Raw genomic sequence first — 24,805 nt, forward strand, 5'->3', positions numbered from 1 at the left:
GGTGATTCTTTAAGGTGAAAAACATATCAGCATACAAAACCTCACCTTATTTGCTTTCCCGTCTTAAAATAGCATTGATTGCAATAAAGTATTATAAATCTTTTTATTTTCCAAGCCGCCCCTACTGGTGGCTTTCTCCCAGTGAGCCCCCCACCAAAGGGGCTAGTTCGGGAACCTCTTTGCTCTGGTTAGTTCTCATTCCTTATACTATTTTGTTTCCACCCAAGCCTCACAGTCTTTTCTCAGTTTTTCTCACACACAGACCCCCAGCTGGCAGGTATCAGATGTGATCCTCCACATACAAGCTTTAAGATCTCAGGTTCTGAATTGGCTTGATCAGGAACCTTCAATTTATACTTGGGGCATAGGATAGAAATACCAGCCCCTCTCACAAACTCTGTATTGCAGTCGTACTCACGCAAGATGCCAGCCTCTCAGTGCATCAAAAACTTCCAGGAATTGCCTGCAGGCTATTCCATTTATCATTTGGCATTTCTCCTTTATTTAACCTCTCTTTTACAAAATCTCTATCTTTTCCAGTTCTCTTCCCGCACAATCTAATTAAAGCATTGTTTCTGCTGACACTCACTTTGCTGCCCTGCAAAAGGCTGTGCCTGTTACAGAAAAAACTCTGATATGCCCATAAACACAGACCCCCCTCCTTATCTCAAATTCAGGAGAGTCAAGGCTTAAGTTGCTGTGGGGGAGGAATTCTTGGAATTCCTCTAATTTGTTTTACCACAGTTAAACATAAATCACCATACTGTAGCTCTTCTTCATAAAATGCTACACTTGTTGCAAACAAATTTCTAAAATCTCCAGAAACACAACCCTACAATCCTGAGAATCAAATTACTACAATGTGGGGGAAGAACCACACCAACTCACTGGGAAAGGTGGTGTCTCTTAAAGTGCCCACTTTTCTCAACACAACACAGTATACAACACTTCAGCACCTCTCCACATCAGCTTCCTCTGATGGTCCCCACACACTCTGGGCACAATCAGAATAACAGCACACAGTAAAATTCCAGGAATCAAGTCCGAACCCCTGGGGCAGAGGAACCCCCCAGGTTCGTCTAGCCATGGTTAAAATGTGCACAGTCTACACAAATCACCACCTTTAAACACAGTAAACATCCTCACCCACGTTTCCCCACTTGTTCCACTTCTCCGCGGGGCACTCCCTGCCCCCACAGCTTATCCCAGCTGGCGCCTCGGGCCTCACTCGGCCGCTTCAGACATGGGTAGAACTTCCCCCCGTACCACGGGTACACTCACTCGCTCACTCGTTCACTCTCTTTATACACCAGGCACTCAGACGATTAAGAACACATTAACCACACAATGTCTGGACACCACAAGCACACAAACTTCAGGCTCACTCGACTTCACCCCCAGAGTCGCTAGCGGTCACTCTATTGAACAATGAACCCGTCTCCAGCCCAGCTGCCCTATCGGCTGGGTGCCTGCAGGCACAGGAACAAGGCTGGGCACTCAAACATCTTTGAGTGTCTTATGAACAGTCCTGTCTCTCTCCCCCAGGGCCCTTTCGATGCATACCGTTTATCCGCACACCAGCAGGTCATTGTCTGTCTCTGCAGGTGACAAGCCGAAGCGTAGCAGATCCCCCTCCAGGGAAATTCCCCGGGGTGTGCTACGGAAGTCCATTCTTCCCCCTTTCTGTGAGGACAGAAACCCTCCTGCCTGGCTTGCCAAATGAATTGCGGTGAAAAATCAAGACCCCACAATTCCAATAAAGATTTGTAGGGACGGTATGTTTATTACAGCGCTGGCTGCATGTGAGGGCTCTTTCCCCTTCAAAGGACATGTGCGCCCCTGAGGACTCCCAATCCTTGTTTAATACTCCTAACTAATTTACATCTTCATAGAATTTCACAACAGGTTCAAGCATATTCATTCTGCCGATTTCCCGTTACACTTACAGCTACCTACACTTGTACTCAGTTTTTGTCAGAAAGTACAGAAAGAACTCCTGGGTCACTCTGCACTGTCTGTTTCAAGGTCCGAGGAGTCTTTCTTATCTCTTATCTCTTTAGCTTGGAAATTTGCATTCTTTCTCCACAGCTGGGGCAGTTTTGTTAGTGAGGCAGTTACCAGACTAAATAGCATATTTTACTTATGCTAGCAAGCTCAGAGCGGCACATTTGACCTAAATCCAAATGGATTTTTACCCTGTTAAATTTTCACTCTGTCTTACTGACTCTGCAGATGCCAAGGCTGCTCTGCTGGGGCTCAGCTCTGGGCTCTGCTGGGCCCGCTCTCCCCTCACACTGCTCCGGGCAGCTGAGTCACAGAGGGAGAAGGATGGGACACCTCAAGGGAGTTGAGGTTTAAGAGAGTTTTTATTCAAAAAACTGCCATACCAAACAGGCTGTCATAAGAACCGTAACAAACAGGCTGTCCTAACTACCATAACCAGCTAGCAGTGCTAACTACCATAACTAACTAGTTGTCCTTACTAACTACTGTAACTAAAAGCTGTCTTCCAGTGCTTCATCTCCTCCACTGCTCCCTCAGTTGCTTTGCAGCAGTGATCAGAGGGGTCAGGCTGGAGAGAGGCTTGGCTGATGATAAAAATGGGTGCTGTCCAAAGGATAAGAAAGAAAGAAATTAACTGTTACTTTCCAGAGTCAACTTCCTCACAGGCTCTGTGGCAACAGGACAAAGGGAAACGGTCTGAAACTCAGGAGAGGGAAGCGGGCTCAGATTAGCTCTAAGGCAGAATTTTTTAACCAGGAGAGTGGGGAAGCACTGACAGAAGGTGCCCAGAGATGTGGGAGGTGCCTCCTCCCTGGAAACATCCAAGCTCAGGTCAGGCAGGGCTCTGAGCCACCTGACCTGCTTGAAGATGGCCCTGCTTGTTGTGGGGCACCAGGTGAAGATGACCTCAAAAGGACCCTGCCAAGACAAACCGGGCAAGGATTCTGCTTGCTTTGCGTGTGGAAAGCAGCGAGACTGGAGACTCTCAGAGGGGGCCCCACAAGAAAACCCCTCCCGGGCGCGGCTGCTTCCCCTGCAGCCGCTTGGCATTCACCTGCAGCAGCTCCTGGGCAGAGCAGCGCCACTCCTTGTCCAGCTCCAGGCTGCACTCAAGGAAGTCCCGCAGCAGAGCCGACAGGCGCCTGGGCTCCTGCAGCTGCGGGGTCCCGTTCTGCTGGATCAGAGCACGGGCCTGCAGGAAAAGCAAACTCAGCGCTCTGCCAGCTTCCTTCACACCCACAAGTGCTCACATTGAGCCCGGGTTCCCAGCCCCAGCTCCAGGGGCACTCTCCTCCCTGGCAGAGATGCTGCTCAGAGCTCATTTTTCTATGCCAACCAAAAAACCAAACCCTGGTGCTGCCACAGCCATTGTAAAGAGCTGGTGCACTTGCTTTACATTTTCAGGTCATCCTCACAGCCAGAAGAGTGGCAACGACGTAAATCCCAAAGCAAATTTTTGCTGGACACTGCAGAACAATCGTCTGTGCTGAGGCTGGAGTCCTCTGGGAATTCCCTTCCCCATGGGCAGAAGCCTCCAGCTGCTGCTCCCAGTGCAGGATCACCCTGTGCTCACAGGCCTCTGCAACCACTGCAGAATTTGCCTCTTACCATGGCCCTCGTTTCCTTGAAGTAAGGAGGTTTTCCTTCCACCATCTCGATGGTCACAATGTCAAAGGACCAGATGTCCACCTTGGGGCCATAAGGAGAATGGGTGACAACTTCTGGGGCCATCCAGTGAGCAGTGCCCACCATGGAGCTGCGCTGGTCCTGCTCAGGGCTGAGCTGAGCACAGAGGCCAAAATCAGCTGAGGACAGAAACAAACACTGTCAAAGGCAGCTGGAATGAGGAAACCAAGCACAAAGACTCCCCACTCTCAGTCTGAGAATGCAGTAGTGAAGTCAGCTGGAAAAGTCCTCAGGGCTGTAGCCAAGGACAGATGGAACTGGACCCTTAAAGAAACCCTCAGCTTTCGTGCAGTTGCTTTTACTGATTCCCTTGAAGCTTTAGATTCCAACTCCTGCCCCTCTGGAAGGGCCATACCCAGAGCAAAGGCACTCCTGACAGCCTGCTCCTCTCCTGAGCTCTCTGCAGGGGCAGCCGCTCTCAGCTGTCAGCAGGGGCTGGGCAGTGCCCCCAGCAGCCCTTGTGGGGCTCTGGCCGTCACTGTGAAGCAGCCCCATAGCCGCAGCCCGGGAGCGCCGTGCCTGGCCAGGAACACCCACCCAGCTTGACAGAGACGTCCATTCCCAGAAGGATGTTGGAGCTCTTCAGATCTCTGTGGATCACCCTGTTCGCATGGAGGAAATCCAGGCCCTGCAGACACTGAGAGAGAACAAGAAACACGAGGGTAAAAACCAATGGCCGGAATATATCACACAAGAAAGGACACGAATTCTGCCAGCAGCAACATTGCTGTGACAGGCCAGGAGTGCAGTGCAGACAAGCTCCAGGCAAACGGTTCAAGGCAAAGCTGAGAACAGCACATCAAATCCAAAACAGACAGAGAGGACCACAACAGCAGGAAAGAGAACAAGAACAGAGTAGAAGTGCAGTGATGCTGGCAGGCCGTTCACTGCAGGGGGCTCTTTGTTCTCCAGCTCATAAAAACAACAGAGAAACAAAGCCCTGAGCATGGAGCCACTCCTGTTCTCACGCCCTGTTGGGAAGGACCATCGTGTCCAAGGCATGGCAGTCACAAGCAGGATCCCTCACCTCCCGACTGACAGCTGCCATCTCTCCTTCAGCCATGCTTGTCTGTGTGACAACGTCCTGCAAAGTTCCTCCATTCATGTATTCCATCACCAGCCAGAGATCTCCATCAACAAGGAAGCTGGAAGAGGAAAACAATGGCATGGAGACCAATGTGCAGTGCTCAATTTCCCCCATGGAAAAGCCTGGAGTGGAGCATTGTTTCCAGGTCTCATGTCAATGAGGACAGGATCAGATGGAGAGCCATTCCTGCCAGGCTGCACAGCCCTTGGAATCTGCACAGTCTAAAGGAGGAGATACCTGTGAGAAAGGAGAGGCCTTAGATGGCAAGCGGGTGAAAAATGCAGTTTAGCAACAGCCCAGATCAATGTGGAACCACAACACTGGCCCCCAGCTGGTTCAGCTTCTGAACTCATCAGTTCCACCATTCCCTCCAGAACAAGGCAACACAACTCCCAGGGTTATCCAGGGGAGGAGGCCGTGCAGCACTTGGGACAAAAGGGGTCAGAAAACCTTTCAGAAAGTCCCTTCAGAAACAGGCAAGGCCGTGAAAATTGGCAAATGAGGCATTTCTGGAAACAAGAACCTGGTCTTCCTGGCATCCTGCAGCAATGGAAAAGGGCTGGGAAGAAGAAGCAAGGGAAATAATTTCTGCTGTGGTTTATCAGCACTTGTTGTAAGACACAGAAAACAGGGTCAACTTGAAGGAAAAACCAAAACAAAGCAACAAAAGCACAAGGAGGGAACAAACTGCCAGGCTGTTGCTTTGGGAAGATATGGTTGGGTCAGGCATTTTCAAAACAGGCTACAGACTCTGGATGCCAGGAAAGGTTAAGGCAGGGCCCGGGCACGGGATAAGGCCTGAAGCACTCACCTGTCCAAAGAGTTGACAATGTTGGGGTTCTTCTTGTCCTTCAGGAGCAGGAGCTCATTCACCGCTCGTTCCCTGTTCTGCCCTCTGAGACTCATTTTCTTTATGGCCGCCTGAAGGGACATTGCAGACCTTTAACTGGAGGAGTCTGTGGCAGGAGGCCGCAGCAAACACGGAGCGAGTCTTTTTGGAGCGACGGAGCCGGGCTGTGCCAAACTGCCTTGGGATGGGACACCAGAGCTCAGCAAGTGCCATTCCCACAGCCCATTGCCTCCAAGCTCTAACAACATTCTCTGCACCTACAGTCTTCTCAAATGGCCTCAACACTCTCATTATTATTCAAACACATTTTGCAAGCAGGAGGTAATTCTGGTTCTGTGAAAACAGAGAAAAACAGCTGGGAACCCTTTAGCAATTCTATGAGATTTGGTCATGATTTCAGATGCAACTGCTCTGGTTGGGATTGCACAACAAAGCAAACACACACATCCATTGCTCAGGTGATCCCTGTCACAGGCTGTCACTGACCCCAGAACCAAATATAACTGCAGGGTTTAGGAGAGAGCTTTGCTCTGGACATCCATCTTCTCATTTCGATCCCTCTCTCTCTGTGAACAGCTGCAGTGGAACTAAAACCCCAAATTTAGCCCAAGCAGGATCTCTCTCTAATTAGGGATGATAAATTTGGCCTCAGTCTGCAGCAGCTGATGCATTCACACTTTTAGATATGAAGACCAAGCCAGCATGCCCTGCTCTGACAGACACCGCTGCCCTCCTTGCATTCCTTTGGGCACTTCAGAAGGACCAAGTCTGTCCCAGCTGTGCTCTGCAGGCTGACACTGCTCTGCCTTCAGAGGAGCAGCCTGTGCAGGAAAGCTCTGCTGGCCCCCAAAGCTGCAGCCACAGCTCCCAGCAGAGGGGAAAGCCCTGGAGAGCTGCCAGACGTGCTGGGCGCGTTGACACTGACCTCTCCTCCTGTGGCCCTGTTGAGTCCTTCAGAAATGGTTCCGAAAGCCCTGGAGAGAAAATAGCAGAGAAGAAAGAGGCAGCGCTTTAGGCCCTGGCAGTGAAAGCCAGCCCAGACAGGAGATCTCTGCTGCCTGCAGCGTTCACAAACACCTGGGTGCATCGACCCTTCCAACAACAGTGCAGCAGCCACCAGCCCTCTGCCATGCAAGGTGCGCAAGAGAAAACTGAGACCCAACACAAAGGAATTGGGCTGGAGCAAATCCCAAATGTCCACGCTGAACTGATTTAGTTCAAAGCCTAGGGTGAGCAATGGGTGTCTAAAGAACAGGAAAAGAATGCATTTCATCCTTTTCCATTTCCTGCCTAAGACCTGCAGGATCCACAGGGGCCCTGCCATCAGGCAGGTGATGCATTTTCCCCCAGAGTGCACAGCCTATGGCCCAAAGGATCCAAGAGGAACTCTGAAAATGTAGCAAACAAGGACACCCCATAGCCCACCCAGCCTGAACACTGAGGAGGAACAAGGACGGGACCAGAGCAAAGGAGACATAACCTTTAGGCACTGATACCTCTGACTAAAACCAGCAACCCGTGTTCCATCTGGATCTTTGTTCTAGTTCTAAAAACAAGTAAGGTTCACCACTCTAAATACACAGAAGGCAGGAACTGGGGAGGAGGTGGGGTTAGGAAGGAGAAGGAGGAGAGAGAGAGGAAAAGGAGGAGCAGGAAAAGCAGGAGCAGGAGCAGGAAAAGAAGGAGAAACAGATGGTGTTTGATAAGGGATCTTTCCTGGTCCTTAGCTCAACTCCTGAACCCTGGTTAAATTTTATCTGCTCTGTCCAGGCTTGGAGGGCAGTGAGAGAGCAGCTTTGGTGGGTGCCTGGCATTGGGCCAGCATCACCCCACTACAATGGGACATGCCTCGTGTGGCCTCGTGTTTCTGTTGCTTTTGCCTTTCCTAGGATTTTCTCTTTTGCATTAAATGTTTGTGAAGTGCCCCCGGTGTCCCTCGTGTTCCCTTGGCGCCGGCAGCCCCGTCCCTTCCCCTGCTCCCCCTGCCACGTTCCATCCCGGCCGGAGGAGCCTTGGAGCTGCCGTGGGGGCCGTGGGGCTGCCCCGGGGGCTGCGCCCCGAGCCGGGGCCCCTTCCCAGAGCTCCCAGTGTGCCCATGGAGCCTGGAGCAGCCAGCGAGGGCTTCAGCTGGGGCGGCAGAGAGGCGCTGCTGGGGGGTGCCACCACAGTTCGGTTTGGTTGGTTCTTCCCAGCCCGGGGAAAAAAACATTTTTGTCATTTTCTGCCAGAAATCTCTCCACTCCTGCACTCAGCCGAAGGGGTTTGGGCCGTTTCTCCCTTTTTAGGGGAAATCCAAGCGATGCACTGATGCTCCTGTTATGGACAAATTCAATTGGGGAGGCTAATTATAGATAAATCAATTAACAAGAATTTATTAAGCAAGCGGTATTAAGCAAAAAAACAGTGCTGGGCGGCCGGGGAGTCTCCACTCTGCCACGGCACACCTTCCCCCTTTGACCTTTTTGTTTTTATAGTCCCCCCTTTTTTTTCGGTTGACGTATTTTCTCTCAATGTACTCTGCGCCGGTGCAATTGGTTGCTAGGGGGTCCTTTTTCTCTCTGCCCTTGTTGGTCATGGGGATGAAGGCTCCTTATCTTCTTTGCCGGTTGTCCTTGGCCTAAAAGTTAGCTTGTATATAGTTAGTTACACAGTCTTCTGTGCTAGCTGCATTTGCACAATTCTTAAGCAGAATACTTGTTGTTTATCAAGCCCCCCCCCCCCCCTTTCTTCTCCTCTTTCTCTTCTCACAGTCTGAAATTCTCTATTCAGTTTAAATTCTTATCTTCTTTCAATGTTCGTTTTGATGAACAAAGACCTTTTTATTACACTCCTAATTAGGGGGTAGGAGAAGTGGGGCTCGTGGGCTTGCCGCAGAGGCGGAGGCAGCGAAGGCGCAGGGCCGGGAAAGCCGTGTCGGGAGGTGCGGAGAAGTTTGTTTGTGTTTGCGCTGGATGCCGGCCCGGGCCCGGGCCCGTTCCAGGGCTGTTCCTCAGCTGCGGCTTTGCCCTCGCCCAGCCCGGGGGGCCCTGAGAGCACGGAGCGAGGCGGTGCCGTGTGCAGAGCCCGCCCCTCGCTGCGATTGGCCGGCTGTGCCGTCAGTCGTGGTTGTGGCGCGCTGATTGGTGAGAGCGGGGCGAAGCACGGCCCCGCTGGCGGCCTGAGGGCGGCCCTGGCTGGGCAGCGGCGCCATTGGCGGAGCGTCTGTGCGGGCCCGGGAGCGGCGGCGGCGGCCGGAGGCCGGGGAGGCGGCATTGGCGGAGCTGGGAGGCGGCCCCGGCGCAGGTGGGAGCCGCGCTGGGTTCTGCGGGGGCTCGGGGCTCGCTGCGGGCGGAGGGGGCGGCAGGGGGCTGCGGCGGCTTGCTTGTGCCGTGTCCGGCCCGTGGTGGCCCTGGGCCGAGGGCGCTGCGGGAGCGGCTGCCCGCGCTCTCCTTCCCGCCGCTGCCTGGGCAGGAGCCGCTGCCGGAGCAGCGCTGCCTCGTCCCGCTTGCTGTGGCTAGGACAGAGGTGGCTGCCCCGTCGCCGGGGCCGTACGGTGAAATTCACGTCGCCGGAGGTTTCTGTACCCAGAGGAGACCGAGGAGTCCTGTAAAAGTGACTTTATTGCTGAGCAGAGGGAGAGGCCGTGGGGCATTTGCCATGCGGTCTCTCCCATTGTTGTAGTACGCAGCCTCCTTTTTATGCTCATTTTCCCGGCCGCATCTCCCTCTGCCTTTGCCCACTGGCTGAGGAACTTGGAAGGTTGAGACTTCCCGATGCGCCTGCTGCATGTCCTCGTTAATGTGCAGCCCTCCTTGTATATAACATCCGATATTCATGGCTCTGTTAAGTCTTAGTTCTTTTCGAAGTTCAGGAATTTAGTATGATCTTAGCTGAGCAGCAGTCTGTGTCAATAACGTTTTCTGAAACGGATCGATTTTCCTATTACTTTCTTATGTACAAGTCCCTGCCCCATCGCCTATGAAATTCACACCATCTTTTTCTAAAGACACATTTGTCTGCTTCCTTTCAATCCCTCGTCTTCCTATTTTCTCGATAATAGCCTTTGCAAACTTTTAATTTCCATTGACTCGGTCTCTTTTCCGGGGTGTTCTTTGGTTTTGGGATTATTCTCGGTGACCTCATTCCCTGTCCTTTTGTAGCCGTTTCTGGATCAGGAGGCCTGGCTGCCACCTGCATCCCCTCGCTTACCTGCTGGATGAGCTGCACTCCCAAGGTGTGGAGCATGGTAAAAAGATGAGAGTTGCTGTAGCACATAAGAGGAGAAACAGCATTCGTTTAACCCATGGTCTGCCAGGGAACCACGAAACCGTGTCCCATTCCCATCCTTTCCATGCTTGGACTGATAGATAAACTGCTCTCCTATTTCCTTTGTTATCTTTTCACCACTTTTGTCATCATCTGGGCGGTCAGGAGCTGGAGCTGTCTGGTTCTCATTTCGAGGACAGCTTGTAATCGAATGATGCCATTGAAATGATAAATGGGTTCTCTGTCTCCTGGTATGAATTGGTTCGGGTTCCCAGGGGCTGGATCCATGGTGTTGTAGGATTTGTTCTGGTGGCCCTTCATCTTTTCCCCATTTTTGGGTGCTCCCTCAAGCTGGGGCTGTATCAATTGGGCACTTTTTTCTAATTACATCATCAAATACTTGAACTCCAACTGATTTCCCTGAACTTGTTAGAGCAAAAACCCCAGTGCTCTGATACACCCTGTATAGCATAGACAGTGACAGCACATGTTGGAGTGGGCACAGGGATGATCCCCCTCCTTATTTTAGTGAAGTTTTCACAACATTCTCCATTTGCTGTTTTCCTTTGCAGCTTCACCAGTTTCTGTTGCAGAGTCAGAGATCCTCACCATGGGCTCTGCCTTCAGCTGTGCAAATTGCATCTGTGCAAGCAGGCAGAGCTTGGGGTGAGGGACAGAGGGAATCAGCCCAAATCTTGCCCCAGGCAAGAAGAGCCAGGAACTTTGTCCCCACTTTGCCCCAGCAGTGTTAATTTGCATTTCAAAAGCTCCTCTGCTGGCTGCCTGGAGTGCAGCTTCTCTTCCAGGGCAGCCATCAGGTGACTCACACTGCAAAAGCCAGGGTTTGGATTTTTGGGGGTTTTTCTGACCAGTGTTCTATTAACTGTTTATCAGTTAAAAGGTCACCTTTAAAGCTCTTGTAGTTTTTCAAATTGCAGCCTATAGGTGAACACCAAAAAACCCATGCCAAAATTTTGCAATCTCCAATGGCCACACAAACACGTGCACAAAAAGAATCCAAAGACAGAAAGATTTTCTTACTTCTTCTGCTAATAATAAAAATTGAGTCTCACACTCCTGGCCCAAATCTTACTGACAATATGCAAGTAGGATTATTAAGAAAAAACATTCTCATGGTGGACTCTAATCCCAGGCAGCGCAGTGTGTGTGTAACTGAGACCCAGAGTGGAATTGTGCCGTTGTGTTCCCCAGCAGCTGCGGCAGTGCAGGCATAGGAAGCACTGAAGCTGCAGCAGTGGCAGCAAGGATTGGCCCCGGTGGGTGGAGATGCCAAAGGAGGGTGGGCAGGCGGAGGATTTGAGCAGAGGATGTGTGGGCAGGCCCAGGGCCTTGCCCCGCTGTGGAGCCCTGGGTGCTGCTGCGCTGCCTTCAGTGCAGGCTTGTAGAGAGCTTGGCAGAAGAATGGTTAAACAGCAAGGGACATAAAACTGTAAAATTGGTCAAAATATGAGGGGCTACGTGACTGCTGCAACGGTCAGCATGACCCTGGGTGTAGAAATCAGGATATGTAGAAATCAGAGTCTGCAAGGATCAGGATGCTGAAACTGCTTAGTATGTAGAAATAGATAGAGAAGAATCAAGAAGTATCAACCACAAGAACAGCAAGAGCAACCGAACAAGACAGTTGCGCAAATCACACAGCAACCAATCATGAGCTTGGCTTTTGTAATATGCATGAGCTAATTAACGAGCATATATAAACTCTGTAATCTGTTGCAATAAACTGAGACTTGATGATCATGATATCATGAGTCTTGTCTCCCGCGGCACTTCTCCAACACAGGCTCAGTGGGGGCCTCCCATCCTCCTGCTGCAGGCGGGAAGTGCAAATCTCCGGGGCTTCAGAGCCCCGGAGCCGAGGCTGAGGGGTCCCCCGTGTTCAGCTGTGCTGGCGGCTGTTTCTGGCCTCAGGGCCACTTGGCATGGGCCACGCCACTTGGCCACCAATGGTGCTGCTTTTCAGTCCTTAGGCAGGGCCCGATGTCCTGCTTGGATGTTGGGAACAGCAAAGTGCCAAGGCAGGCTCTGTGCCAGCCCAGCTTCCTGTGGCAGAGATTTCACAAGAGACAGGATTCTGGCCACAGACTGCTTTAAATGTACATCCCTTATGTCCAGCCTGCACTAGGTGGAGAATTACCAGGGTAAGGAATTCCAGACATGAATTCCAGAGGGAGATAATTGAATATCTGCCTGGGTCTGGTTCTTACTCTTGCCAAAGCCAATGGCAAAAGCTGTACCCATGGCATCTTGGTTTCTCTCCCCAGCTTCCAAAGGTGTTTCTTTCTTTCCCCATTCATTCTTTCTACCCAACCTGAGCTCTGGGGTGCCAGGGGTTATGGAGGTCCCATTGTATTCCTAAAGCTGCCATAACCCCCTGAAGGATTTTTTTACTGTAAAAGAAGTTCTACTGTCTGATTCTATTGCTTCCACAATCCCTTCTCTTGGAATTATTTCTTTTAGAAATGCCTTTATAAGTGATCTAGTGATTGCTGAAGAAGTCAAAATTGCTTTTGCCCCCCTTTTAGCTGACATGGTGTCACCAGAAGATATTGAAGCCTTCCTGCTCAGGGCATTTCAGTGCCAGGCTCTTAAAAGCACACACAGCTCCACCAGTTTGTCCTGCGCTTTGTCTAATTCCCCTTCCTTCCTGTGAAAAACGCCATTCACCTTTGTTAAAATTTCAGATGTTTAATAGTAATGAAAATAGTCATAACAATCAGGAGAGTAAGAGATAATAAAAGTAAACAATTACGGATTCCGGGTGCCTGGCACTCTGCCAAAATAGCACACCTTGCTAGCAAAGGATTACCCCTTAAAGCAATAGCCTATTGCATATTCATATAGCTTATACATGATTCAAACATTCCTTTCAAACCAGGGTGTTTCTGCTTAATTTTAGACCCCCCCCCCCCCCCCCCCCCATTGTAAATCAACCTTCTTGGTTCCTCGAAGTCTGAGCTTTTCTGAAAAGGAGACAATAATTCTTCTCTGGGGATCTTGGTGTCTGTTGCTGTGATCTCTATCCAGAGACTGTAATGCGAAGAATTTCTTGATTATCTTTTGCATTCCTTGAGCTAGTTACAAAAAGTATCTTGCATCACATAGTTTCTATTTTAATATTATGCTCTAGGCTAAAAACTGTATGCAGCACACTACTTAAAAGTGATTAATACAGCACTACTTAGAAGAGATTACTACAGCATAACTTTCCAACATAACACATATAGTATTCATTTTAATATTTGCAAGGAGCCAATCATATAATACGCATTTTTCATACTTCCCTCCCTTGGATTAGGGTGTTGCTTCTAGACACCACTTGTCCTGGTTGCTTCAAAGTAATTTGGAGAGGCTCCATATCTAATTTACCCATTTCCCTGAGGCTACCCACACTTCTGGGTTCACTTCAGCATAGGCCTGGCCAGACATGTGACAAAAACGTACAAGAGAACTAGCCTCTCTATCACCTTTTAGAATATCAATTTGCATTCCCAGTTTAGCAATCAAATCCCCTCCCTGTAAACTATAATCACAACTGAGAGCAAATAAAAATTCTTGCATTTCAAACCCTTCCCCATATCTGCTAAGAGTGGTTGAATAAAGCCACTCCTCTTTCCCCCTTCTCCCCTGAAAAATCCAAGACATTTTTAGCATTTTCCCCCCTTATGTCTAAGATTCAGAGTGGATGGAGAGGCTCCTGTGTCCATCAGGAGAGGCCTCCTCTCGATGCAGAACCACCCTGAATGTTCTCCAGGGCTCCACTGTGGTGCCCTGCTGGGATGGGAGCTGTGACACCCCTGACAATCCATGTCCATCCAGGGGTGGGCTTGCTCCTCCTGAGGGTGCTGCTGTCTCTGTTTCCAGTGTTCCTGTGCCCTGCAGCTGGAGCCCTGAGTCCTTCCCAGGGGCTGTTTGGGTGGGCTCTCTCCTGCCCAGGAGGGCAATGCCTCTGCCAGGTGCTTGTGGCCGACCCAGTCCCCTGGGTGCTGGGGCCCCCTTGGGCCCTGGGGTTGACCCCGAGGGGCTGTAGGAACTGTGCCATGGCCTTTGCCTTCAGCTTGGCCTTTTGCTCATCCCTTCTTGCATTCAGCTGCTGTGCCTTTGTGCCCAAGTGCTCCAGGGCCTTCTTCTGCCACTCCTGCAGCCCCGCTCGCTTCCTGTGGGTGCTCATCCTCTGACATGTTGAGCTTTCTGCAAAATCATTCGTTTTCCAGTGACCCAATCAGCATCTCGATCCTTCCCTTATAATCCCCATTTCCCAGCTGTTCCTTTGTTTTCCTCTTTGTGCTCACGGTCCCCTCCGCAGCCCGTATCCCAGAGCCAGTCCCTGTCTTGCTGCAGTGTCCAAAGGCAACCCCCCCCGGTGGGCAGGGCCGGCAGTTCCACGGGGCGGGCAGCGGCCGGGGCGTCCCGTCTCCTGGGGCCACTGCCAACTCTGCCTGGGGATGGTGGGGTGTCATGGGTTGATAAGGAAGTGAGTTTTCTTGGGAAGTGGTGGTCAGGCCAATCAGTGGTCAGATTTGAATATTGACACCTGGTGTAACCACTGAAGACATGGATGCGCCTCTGAGAACACAGGCCGTTAAAAGCAGAGAGCTCCCAGGGGAACGCTGTCTTTTGTTCTGGTCAGTGAAGAGTCCAGACCTCCCCTGCCCAGCCACAGGCTGGGATGGGAGGGGAAGCCATGCGGCCTATAGCTGAGGTAGGCCGGAGCCCTGGAAAGAGAAGCGGGGTGAAGGGAATGGAACGGGCCAGCCCCTGCATGAAGGGTGGAGAAACACTGAGATGTCTTTGTTTCCCCCCCCTGCCCCCCCCCCCCCCCCCCCAGAGGGGGGGAGAGAGAGAGAGAGCCTGGGCCACCTGGAAATTTGGTATCATGTGCCAGTAGTGCCGAGGAGGAGGAAGAGAAGGGGGGGAGGAGGTGCCCAGCTGTGGGAGTCCTGGGCAGCCAAGATTTCAGTTGTCTTGGGAGCTGGAGACTTTTAACCATTTCCTGGGCAAAGAAAGCTTTGTGAAACACTACTCCTCCTTGATTTCAAAGAGAAGAGAGGCAGTCTGGGACCTGAGATGTCAGAAGAGATGGGAGAGAAATCCTAGGTGGGAGGAGATGATGGAGTGGCGTTTGGCTGGACTTTTCTTGTATAGCCATAGACTGAACCAATTCTCCCCTACACAGACAGTGCATTTAGGGGGATGCAATGACTTGAGCCAAGAGAGTGCAGGTGTGAGAGTGACCTGCTTCAGTGAGTGATGTCATGTGCAGGAGTGGAGTGAACAGAGAAAAGTTGAGGAGGGTGTGGTGGTGCCCTGCCTGGGCCTGGTGGGGTCAGGCAGCGCTCGGCGCTGAGCCCCAGCTGCCCCACAGCCCCGGCCCGGCCCCGCAGCTCCCCACAGGCCCCCAGCCCATGCTCCCAGTCCCACAGCTCTGCGCCCGGTGCTGCGGCTCCCCACCACAGAGAAACACCCTGAAATGCCGAACTCTTTGTTTTCTTGTCCTGGAAACTGGGGATAGAAAGGATCTGGATCAGCTGGCAAATTTTGAGCATAAGACCCTGCTGAAATACATCCTGATCCTCAGTATTTTTCTCTTACTTGTCTTTTCCATCATCCTTTTTCATACCATGTAGATTTTTTCCTGCTGCTTCTTGCCTTCACCATATTCCTGCACACTCCCCTTCACCCAATCCCTTCCCAGCACACCAACACCATCCATCCCCTGTTGTCCAAATCCCTTCTCCACTTCCCTTATTGCCCCTCTGGGTATCCATGTCCTTAATTACCTCTGGGGGAATGTGCAAACTACCTCAACATTCTCCCAAGGGATCCTTCAGAGATATTTTGGGATCATCATCCCTTTAGCTAGGACCCCTCTTTGGCTTTCCCTTTTCTCCCCTCCCTGGGTGCCCTGCCATGTTCACTCCCTGAAGATCCCAGTGCACTCACGGATGAGATTTTCAGTGCTCTCTCCCTGCTGACTCTTCACAGACTCCCCTGATGTGTCACTCGTCTGTCTCCTGGTCACTGCCGGGTCCCCAATCAATCCCCGGTGCCGCCGCCAGCCAAGGGAGCCGATCACCCAAAGTGGGTGAGGCACCTTCAGCTGCGCTCCCTGCCCGCCGCCCTGGAGGGTGGAAGGAATTCCGGATGAGCCCCAGGGTGTGCTGAAAAATTGACATCAGGAGAGGTTTCTGTCCAGAAAGCAGACAGAGGAGTCCTGTAAAAGTAATTTCATTCCTAAAAATGGGAGAGGCCATGGGATCTCTCCAATTTACTGGGCTAAATGTTGGTGCTTTGGTTGTTCGTGGGGGCTGAATCATTATAATCTGGAGGGAGTTTGTACTGAATCGTGATGTTTGGGGAGGTTTTGATCTGTGTCTTGAAGTTTGGAGGATTTTTGGGCTCAGTCTTAATGTTTTGGAGGTTCTTACAGACACAAGATGCCCAATGACTTCCTGAGATGAAGTGGGCAAGGAGGAACTCCCAGTCCAATGCGCTCTGTTCTTGTTTTTTCCCCAACCCAGGATTTTTCATTCCCAGGGTGTGGCTGGATGGAGGAGGAGGAAAAGCCCTGGAGATCTCGCACGAGAAGTGGCTGCAAACCCAGCCCAGGGAGCTGTGGGGAGGAAAGAGCCCCCTTGAGCCAGGAAGGCGGCCAGAGATCCAGCCGGAGCTCGGAGCTGGTGGAGAAGGCTCATGGCAGGGAGAAGCCCCACAAGTGCTTGGAATGTGGGAAGGGTTTCAGCCGGAGCTTGCACCTAATCGAGCACCAGGTGATCCACACTGGGGAACAGCCCTACGAGTGTGAGGAATGTGGGAAGCGTTTCAGCTGGAGCTCCAGCCTGAGACTGCACCAGAGGTTCCACACTGGGGAACGGCCCTTTGAGTGTGGAGAGTGTGGGAAGAGCTTCAGGCTTAACTCCATCCTGATCCAACACCAGAGGATCCACACTGGGGAAAAGCCCTTTGAGTGTAGGCAATGTGGGAAGAGCTTCAGCCAGAGGGGCCAACTGATGCAGCACCAGGTAATGCACACTGGGGACCGGCCTTATGAGTGCGGGGAATGTGGGATGAGCTTCAGCCAGAAGGGCCACCTGATGCAACACCAGAGGATCCACACTGGGGAAAAGCCCTATGAGTGTGGGGAATGTGGGAAGAGCTTCAGCCAGAGCTCTGGCCTGAGGAAACACGAGAGGATCCACACAGGGGAAAAGCCCTACGAGTGTGGGGAGTGTGGGAAGAGCTTCAGCCTGAACTCCCAGCTTATGGAGCACCAAAAGATCCACACTGGGGAAAGGCCCTACAAGTGCGGGGAATGTGGGAAGAGCTTCAGAGACAGCTCAGCCCTGATTCGGCACCAGGTGATCCACACAGGGGAACGGCCCTACACCTGTTTGGAATGTGGGAAGAGCTATGGGTGGCACTCTGACCTGAGAAAACACCAGCGCATCCACACCGGGGAGAAGCCCTACAAGTGTCCTGAGTGTGGGAAGAGGTTTCAGATCAGCTCCAGTCTCCTCGTACATCAACGGTGTCACACAGAGGAGAGGCCCTTCCGCTGCCCCGACTGCGGGAAGGGCTTCAAGCTAAACTCCCACCTCACCGTGCACCGGCGCATCCACACCGGGGAGAGGCCCTACGAGTGTGGGGAGTGCGGGAAGAGCTTCTCCACGAGCTCAACCTTGACCAAACACCAACGGAGGCGCCACTAAGGGAAGCCCTGTGAATGCCCTGAGTGCGGGAAGAGCTTTGTACGCTCCTCCCAACTCCATTCCCCATGGGAGGATCCACTCTGGATGTTCCTTAGTGACCCTCATTGGGCAGAGCCCTGGTGATCTGTTGTCTTGGTGGTCCATGTTGGGAAGATACCTTGATGAAGTGCTCCCCATCTTCCTGGCTCCTTGTGGGCACCTGGATGAACTCAGGGGCAGGAACATCCATTGGGACACAGACCAAAAATGGAATTCCTTGGGGAGAGTGGATTTGTTGACTTTCAACCCCATAAAATCTTTTGCATTCAATCCTGTCTTCTGGTGGCATCAAGGAATACTGAATGGACTTGGAGGTCTTTTCCAATTTCAGGGATTCCACGATTTTCATTTCCTATTGCCCAAGGGTGTCTGCTGCAGCCAAATGGTGAAAAACTTTGGAAAAAACCAAGATTTTGGAGACAGTGGGGTGGGAACTCCACCAGAAAAGGTTCTTCCCTTCTACTCAAGTTCGTAGATCCTCAGCCGGCACAGACACGGAAATCCTTTTCTTTTGGCCTTGATTTGTTTTTCATTTCTCTTCATCCCTTCAAAATATCCAATACTGAGGTAAAAATAAAGACATTAAACTAAGACATGGGTGTGGTTATGGTAGGACATGACATGGTGGGACACAGACGTGGAGATTGACATGTGAGTGTCCCGAGTGCAGGAAGAGCTTCGTGCACTGCTCCAGCTCCATCCCCCATGGGAGGATCCAGGCTGGATGATCCCCAGTGACCCCGTTGGGCACAGCCGAGGTGATCCGTGGTCTTGGTGATCCCTGTTGGGTGGGGGGAAGGTGTTGGAGGGATTTCTTTCCCTTCTTGTGCTGCTGTGATTTGGTTGATAATAAATTCTCTCCCTGTGCCCAGACTGGGTCTGTTGTGCCCGCGCCAGGGCTCGGGGCGGGATTGCTCCTGTTCCTTCTCTCAACTCCCAGGCCTCTCCTCAGCCAATCAGAGAAGGCACTAAAATAATTGATCCAATCAGAGCGCGCAGCACTGATGACGCCCCAGTTGCCAGGCAGTCCCGCAACACCCAGAGCTCCTCACCTGGACTCCACCCATGCCCACCCTCGCCCCCAGCGCCCCCCGCCAGGGGAATGTGGGGAGGGGGGAGGTGTCAGCCCCTGCCCGGCGCTGGCCATGGGGCGTGTGGCGGCAGCTGGGGCCCTTCTGGTGGTACTGGAGCCCCCCTGGCTGGGGGCACGGAGCTCCCAGGTGAGCGGGAGGGGAAGTGGTGGGACGGTGGGGAGAGAAAGGGAAATGGGGAGGTGGGACCACCAAACAGATGTTGGGGGGGGGGGGGCGCTGGTGACTGGGGAGCTCTGGGAAAGGGAGAGGAAAATATGGAGGAGGGTGGAAAATGGGACTGTGGGAAGAAGGGTCCCTGTAGCATCCCATGAACTCTCCCACATAGGTCAATTCCCAAGTCCTCAGCCCTGGCAACAGCAGTAACTACTCACCATAGAGTTAGTCCTCCTGGGGAGAAAAACAGTCTCTCATTTGGGCTTCTGTGCTGCAACTTTCCCAGTGTATCTTCCCCTGGTTTCTCCCTTCCCTGTCCTCTCACTGGAATGGTATCCCTGATGGCCACCCCCTTTTCCCTGGAGATCAAACCCCTCTGCCCAGCCCTTAGCTCCACCCCCCACTCCTTCCCCTCTTAAGCTATTTCCTCCACGTGATCGGGCTCTTTTTACCTCGCTGGGTTCCTTTCAGCCACATGTGATATCCTCTGCTGGAATGAAAGCCTGCAAAAAGAGCCTTTCTTGCCTCTGTCACTGAGCCAGCTGTGGTGAGTGTTGAGTGAGGGTCTGACTGCATAGCCTAAAAGTTATCTCAACTTGCTTTTCTATAGGAGAGGCCTGGGGGGGACAGATTATAGGCAGCAGCAGCCACTACTCAAACACCTGCATTTTTAATTGGTGCCCAAGGTGAGGTTCAAACCAACAACCCTGAGATTAAGCGTCTCATGCTCTACCAACTGAGCTAGCCTGGTGTCTTGGTTTGAAAAGACAGGAGTCTGTGAAAGAAGGCAAGGGCCTCCCGTGAAATGGAAAAGGTAAACCCCCTCCCTCCAAATTACCACAATTTCAAAATAAAAAGGCTCTCAGGCAAAGATATGGGAATGGGAATGACAGTTCTTTACTAGGAAAAAACTAAATAATAAATTTAAAAATGTAATTAGTATAAACAAAACTACTGATAGAGTCAGAAACCTGACATCCTGAGGAGTCAGGGTGTTGGTGATAGTCCAGTTAAATGGTGGCTGCTCCTCCTGGAGTGGCAGATGAAATGCTGCTGAAGCGATGATCCCGTAGAAGGGTGTAGTTTTCTCTGAAGGTCTGGTGATAGAGTAGATGGGCCTGGTCTTCCTCTGGGAATCCAGTGAAGAGGCTGTGCTGATGTCCCAAAAAATGCTGATTTTAAGCAGGTAGGAATGCTTGGCTCTTCCCTCTGGGAGGAGCATCTCACAATGGGATGATGTAACTTTCTCAGTCATGCAGTGAGCCATTCAATGGCCCATTAACAGAAGATATCTCCCTGGAGGGAGACATTGTTCTTGGAAGAGATAAGAATATTGCCCAACTTAACAGAAGATACCTGCCCCGCCTCCGACAGATGGCAAATAAAATATATGCTTCTCTTACAAGACAGGACATTATCCACCCCTTATTCTATTTCCATCTGCATCACAGTGAAATCTTACACCCAGTAGTTCTCACTTAAGACTAGGTTTCCCTGTGGTACACAACAGGTTTCCCCATCTTTCTGCATTGCCCACCAAGTGTAACCAGGTCCTTGAGCAAAAACAATCCCACGGATGGGTTTGTCTTTGCCTGAGGTGGGATTAATCCAAACAGTTTTTCCTAAAATACGTTTCATATATACTACAGGGACTTTATCTCCATCTACTGTACGCAAGGGTTCTGACTGGGCAGGACCAGCTCGATTGATGGACCCTTGGGTGTTGACCATCCAGGTTGCTTTTGCCAGGTTCATTTCCCAGTTTCTAAATGTTCCCCCACCAAGTGCCTTCAGGGTAGTCTTAAGGAGTCCGTTGCACCGTTCAACTTTGCCGGCAGCTGGAGCACGATAGGGAATATGATATATCCATTTGATACCATGTTCTCTGGCCCAGGTGTTGATAAGGCTGTTCTTGAAATGGGTGCCGTTGTCAGACTCAATTCTCTCAAGTGTGCCATGTCTCCACAGGACTCGCTTTTCTAGGCCTAAGATGGTGGTCCAGGCAGTGGCATGAGGCACAGGGTAGGTCGCCAGCCATCCAGTGGTGGCTTCCATAATGGTCAGCACATAGCACTTGCCTCAGCGTGTCTGAGGCAGTGTGATGTAGTCAATCTGTCAGGCTTCCCTATACTTGTACTTGGACCACTGTCCACCATACCACAGGGGCTTCACCTGCTTGGCCTGTTTGATGGCAGCACATGTCTCACAGTCATGGATAACCTGAGAAATGCTGCCCATGGTTAGATCCACCCTTCAGTCTCGTGCCCACTTGTAGGTGGCACCTCTGCCCTGATGACCTGAGGCATCATGAGCCCATTGAGCCAGGAACAACTCCCCCTTATGGTGCCAATCTAAGTCTATCTTTGACACCTCTATTCTTGCTGCCTGATCTACCTGCTCGTTGTTTCGGTGCTCCTCATTAGCCCAACATTTGGGGACATGGGCATCTACATGACGGACTTTCACCATTAGTTTCTCCACCCGAGAGGCAATGTCTTTCCATATATCAGCAGCCCAGATTGGTTTTCCTCTACGTTGCCAGTTGGCCTTTCTCCACCTTCCCAGCCAGCCCCACAGAGCATTGGCTACCATCCACGAATCAGTATAAAGGTAGAGCTTTGGCCACTTCTCCCTTTCAACAATGTCCAGGGCCAGCTGAACGGCCTTGAGTTCAGTGAGTTGGCTCGATCCAGCTTCTCCTTCGGTAGCTTGTGCAACTTGTCTGTGGGGCTCCATATGGCTGCTTTCCACTTCTGGTTCATCCCTACGATGCGACAGGAACCGTCAGTGAAAAGAGCGTAGCATGTTTCCTCTGCTGGTAGTTGGTTATATGGTGGAGCTTCATCAGTCCTTGTCGCTTGTACCTGCTCCTTGTCGTCAGTGAGACCAAAGTTTTCACCTTCCGGCCAGTTTGTAATTATCTCCAAAATCCCAGGGCGATTCAGGTTTCCAATACAGGCATGCTGGGTGATGAGGGCAATCTATTTGTTCCATGTGGTGTCAGTGGCATGGTGGGTAGTAGGAACCTTTCCTTTGAACATCCACCCCAGCACTGGGAGTCGGGGTGCCAGGAGGAGTTGTGCTTCCGTGCCAGTCACCTCCAAGGCGGCTTGAACTCCTTCGTAGGCAGCTAAGATTTCCTTCTCTGTTGGGGTGTAGTTGGCTTCGGACCCTCTGTAACTTTGGCTCCAGAATCCCAGTGGTCGGTCTCGAGTATCACCAGGCACCTTCTGCCAAAGGCTCCAGGACAAACCATGGTTCCTGGCTGCAGAGTAGAGCATATTCTTGACCTCTGGTCCTGTCCTGACTGGGCCAAGGGCTACAGCATGAGCGATCTCCTGCTTGATCTGGGTGAAGGCTTGTTGCTGCTCAGGGCCCCACTGGAAAGTGTTCTTCTTGCGGGTGATCAGGTAGAGAGGGCTCACAATCTGCCTATACTCGGAAATGTGCATTCTCCAAAAACCTATGGCACCTAGGAAAGCTTGTGTTTCCTTTTTGCTGGTTGGTGGAGACATCGCCGTGATCTTGTTGATGACCTCAGTGGGAATCTGGCGCCGTCAATCTTGCCATTACACTCCCAGGAACTGGATCTCTTGGGCAGGTCCCTTGACTTAGCTCACAACGGCCAATGGAGACACGATGGAGGCGGACATGGGGGTTCAGGGCCAGTGGGACCGCGAGAATGAGGTGAGGAGCACGGAACTACCGGGGACCGGACAGGGGAGTGGTCACAGGAGTGGCAGGGGAGAAAACCCAATAGGCAGCAGCCTGGGGCTAACTTCCATGGGGCGGGATAACACGGAGGATGCACGAGGATACATGGAACTGGTAAGCTAACAAAGACCAGAACCCCAAATCTGAACCTAAAACCCAAGATGCAACAATTCCCCGCTTTAAAATATATAAAAAAGACAGTTGCTTTGAGTTGAATCTTCATGCAGTGGCCTCTTCTTCCAGCTTCTTCTGCTGCAGTGACTGTGGTGGCTGCTTTGCAGGTGGAGAGGGCCTGGAGCTGTTTTTTCCCTGGGTGTTTGGGGATAGGGGAACTGGGGCAACAACTTTATTACAACCAAGTGGACTGGGGACATAACTGGACTGAGGTAGTTGTATGGAGAGTGCCATTTAGGGGGATGTTGAGTCCCTTTCCTCTCTGCAGCACCAGCGATTAGATGCAACCACCTTGGTTGGTGGGATCATTGGTTGCATCCACTGGCACTGCATCGCTTTGACTCACAGACTGTTCTGGGATGTAAGGTTTGACATCCCTCCTGGGGATCCACCTGACTCCTGAAGGCGTGGATATGCAGGCATATCCCCATCCCCAGGTCAAAAGTGGGAATGGACCCTGGATTTCTTTAGAGTCCGGATCCCTCACTAACACTGGAGGCCTCTCTTCCAGTTGGAGCTCCTGACGTTGTTTGAAATGTCTCAGGGCTGGCGGATCTGGTCTGTCAAAAGAGCAGTTTAGGAAATTGATGGGAAACAATGCCTTGCAGAGCCTCTTGTGCGGTGACAGCACTCACACATCCCTCCGCTGCTTCCGGAGGACCTGCTTCAGCATCTAGTGTGTTCTTTCTATTATGGCCTGGCCGGTGGGGGAGTGAGGAATCCCGGTCTTATGTTGGACCCCCCATTCCTGCAGGAAGCTACTGAGCACCCTGGAAGTATAAGCTGGACCATTGTCAGTTTTAATTGTGGCTGAGACCCCTAAGGTGGCAAAGGCATGTATGAGGTGTTTTCTCATGTCTGAGGCCCTTTCCCCTATGTGGGCTGAGGCAAAAGCTGCCCCTGAGAAGGTGTCCACAGTTACATGGACATTCCCGAGTTTCCCAAATTTGGGGACTTTTGTGACATCCATCTGCCATACCTCGCAACTGTGGAGACCTCTGGGATTCACACCTGCTCCCAGTGTTGGTAAAGCTGCCTCCTGACAGTTGGGGCACGAGGCCACAATTTCCCTGGCTTGGTCACGCTGCAGAAGGAACTGGCGTACCAGACCTGGGCCATTTTCATGGAACTGCTGATGGCTCAGCCTGGCCTGCTCGACTATACTTGGCTGGCCTCCCAGCTGTACTGGGGCTGCCAGGGCGTCTGCTCTGTGGTTCCCCTCAGCAATAAAGCCTGGGAGATCCGTGTGTGACCTCACAGGCACCACATAAAAGGGATGCTCACAGCTAGAAACCAGGTGTACCAATTTTGTGAGCAACCTGAAGATGACCTGATTTGGGACCTCCTTAATGACTGCATGTTCTGCTCTAGACACTGCTCCTGCTACATACACAGAATCTGTTACCAGATTGAAAGGTTGATCAAATTTTTCAAAAGCCCTCATGACAGCATCCAACTCAGCTGCTTGTGGGGAACCTTCCACTACTTTAACATCAGATTCCCACAGCTGAGTCTCTGGGTCTTTCCAAGTCACCACTGACTTGTGGGACTTCCCTGACCCATCAGTGAACACTGTTAGTGCTCTGAGTGGCTTTTTTTTTTGTAATTCTTTTGGTAACAATTTGAACTCTGTGTTGAACAGATGATGGCCAGGATGTCCAATTTGAATTTGGCCTGAGAAGCTATCTAGAGCAAACTGCAAATTCTCATTTTGCCTTAAAAGATGTTCGAAGGTCTCCTTGGCCATTTTCCCCGTGGATGTTTTGATGGGGAGGTGGATACATGTGAAGTCACAGCCAGCTAGTACTTGCAGACGAGCCCTGGCCCGTATTATCAGCTGCGCCATCAGCTCTTGTGGCCTGGTGATACTTTTGGACTGTCTGTGGCCAAGGAACACCCACTCTATTATCAAGAGGGGGTCCCGTTGGCCCTTGTTCCACTGGAATATCATACCATATAAATGGGGTAACTCACCCAGGATGATGAAGCAGAAAGGCAGCCCTGGTTGACAACGATCGGCTTGCCTGCT

The 24,805-nt window shown here is 51.6% G+C and overlaps 3 protein-coding genes across 3 annotated transcripts in view; 2 read left to right on the forward strand and 1 right to left on the reverse strand.

Annotated features, from left to right (window-relative positions):
• Window positions 1–2,517: 2,517 nt before the first annotated feature.
• The window catches only part of LOC128821238 (serine/threonine-protein kinase PAK 3-like), a 244,825-nt gene continuing 222,537 nt past the window's right edge, over window positions 2,518–24,805 (reverse strand). The window contains exons 3-9 of the mRNA XM_054002177.1: window positions 6,553–6,601; window positions 5,589–5,698; window positions 4,718–4,835; window positions 4,228–4,327; window positions 3,613–3,809; window positions 3,059–3,196; window positions 2,518–2,607 (exon numbers count right to left, since the gene is read on the reverse strand). Coding sequence (XP_053858152.1) covers window positions 2,518–2,607; window positions 3,059–3,196; window positions 3,613–3,809; window positions 4,228–4,327; window positions 4,718–4,835; window positions 5,589–5,698; window positions 6,553–6,601 — 802 coding nt within the window. The remainder of the gene's footprint in view (window positions 2,608–3,058; window positions 3,197–3,612; window positions 3,810–4,227; window positions 4,328–4,717; window positions 4,836–5,588; window positions 5,699–6,552; window positions 6,602–24,805) is intronic.
• Window positions 8,685–24,805, forward strand: part of LOC128821281 (serine/threonine-protein kinase PAK 1-like) — a 59,566-nt gene continuing 43,445 nt past the window's right edge. Inside the window, exon 1 of the mRNA XM_054002238.1 lies at window positions 8,685–8,909. The gene's annotated coding sequence lies outside the window, so the exon portion shown is untranslated. The remainder of the gene's footprint in view (window positions 8,910–24,805) is intronic.
• On the forward strand, window positions 14,455–18,232 carry LOC128821254 (zinc finger and SCAN domain-containing protein 2-like). The gene is made up of 2 exons (XM_054002202.1): window positions 14,455–14,595; window positions 16,415–18,232. The coding sequence occupies exons 1-2, from the start codon at window positions 14,563–14,565 to the stop codon at window positions 17,600–17,602; spliced, it is 1,221 nt and encodes a 406-aa protein (XP_053858177.1). The 5' UTR covers window positions 14,455–14,562; the 3' UTR covers window positions 17,603–18,232.

The sequence above is a fragment of the Vidua macroura genome, chromosome 37 (genome assembly GCF_024509145.1).
Source record: "Vidua macroura isolate BioBank_ID:100142 chromosome 37, ASM2450914v1, whole genome shotgun sequence".
Classification (NCBI taxonomy): domain Eukaryota; kingdom Metazoa; phylum Chordata; class Aves; order Passeriformes; family Viduidae; genus Vidua; species Vidua macroura.

Coding starts and splice junctions, on each gene's coding strand:
- LOC128821254 (XM_054002202.1), top strand. CDS start 14,563: ATGGGAGGGGAAGCCATGCGGCCTATAGCTGAG. Junction 14,596..16,414: donor CCATGCGGCCTATAGCTGAG/GTAGGCCGGAGC, acceptor TCCCCAACCCAG/GATTTTTCATTCCCAGGGTG.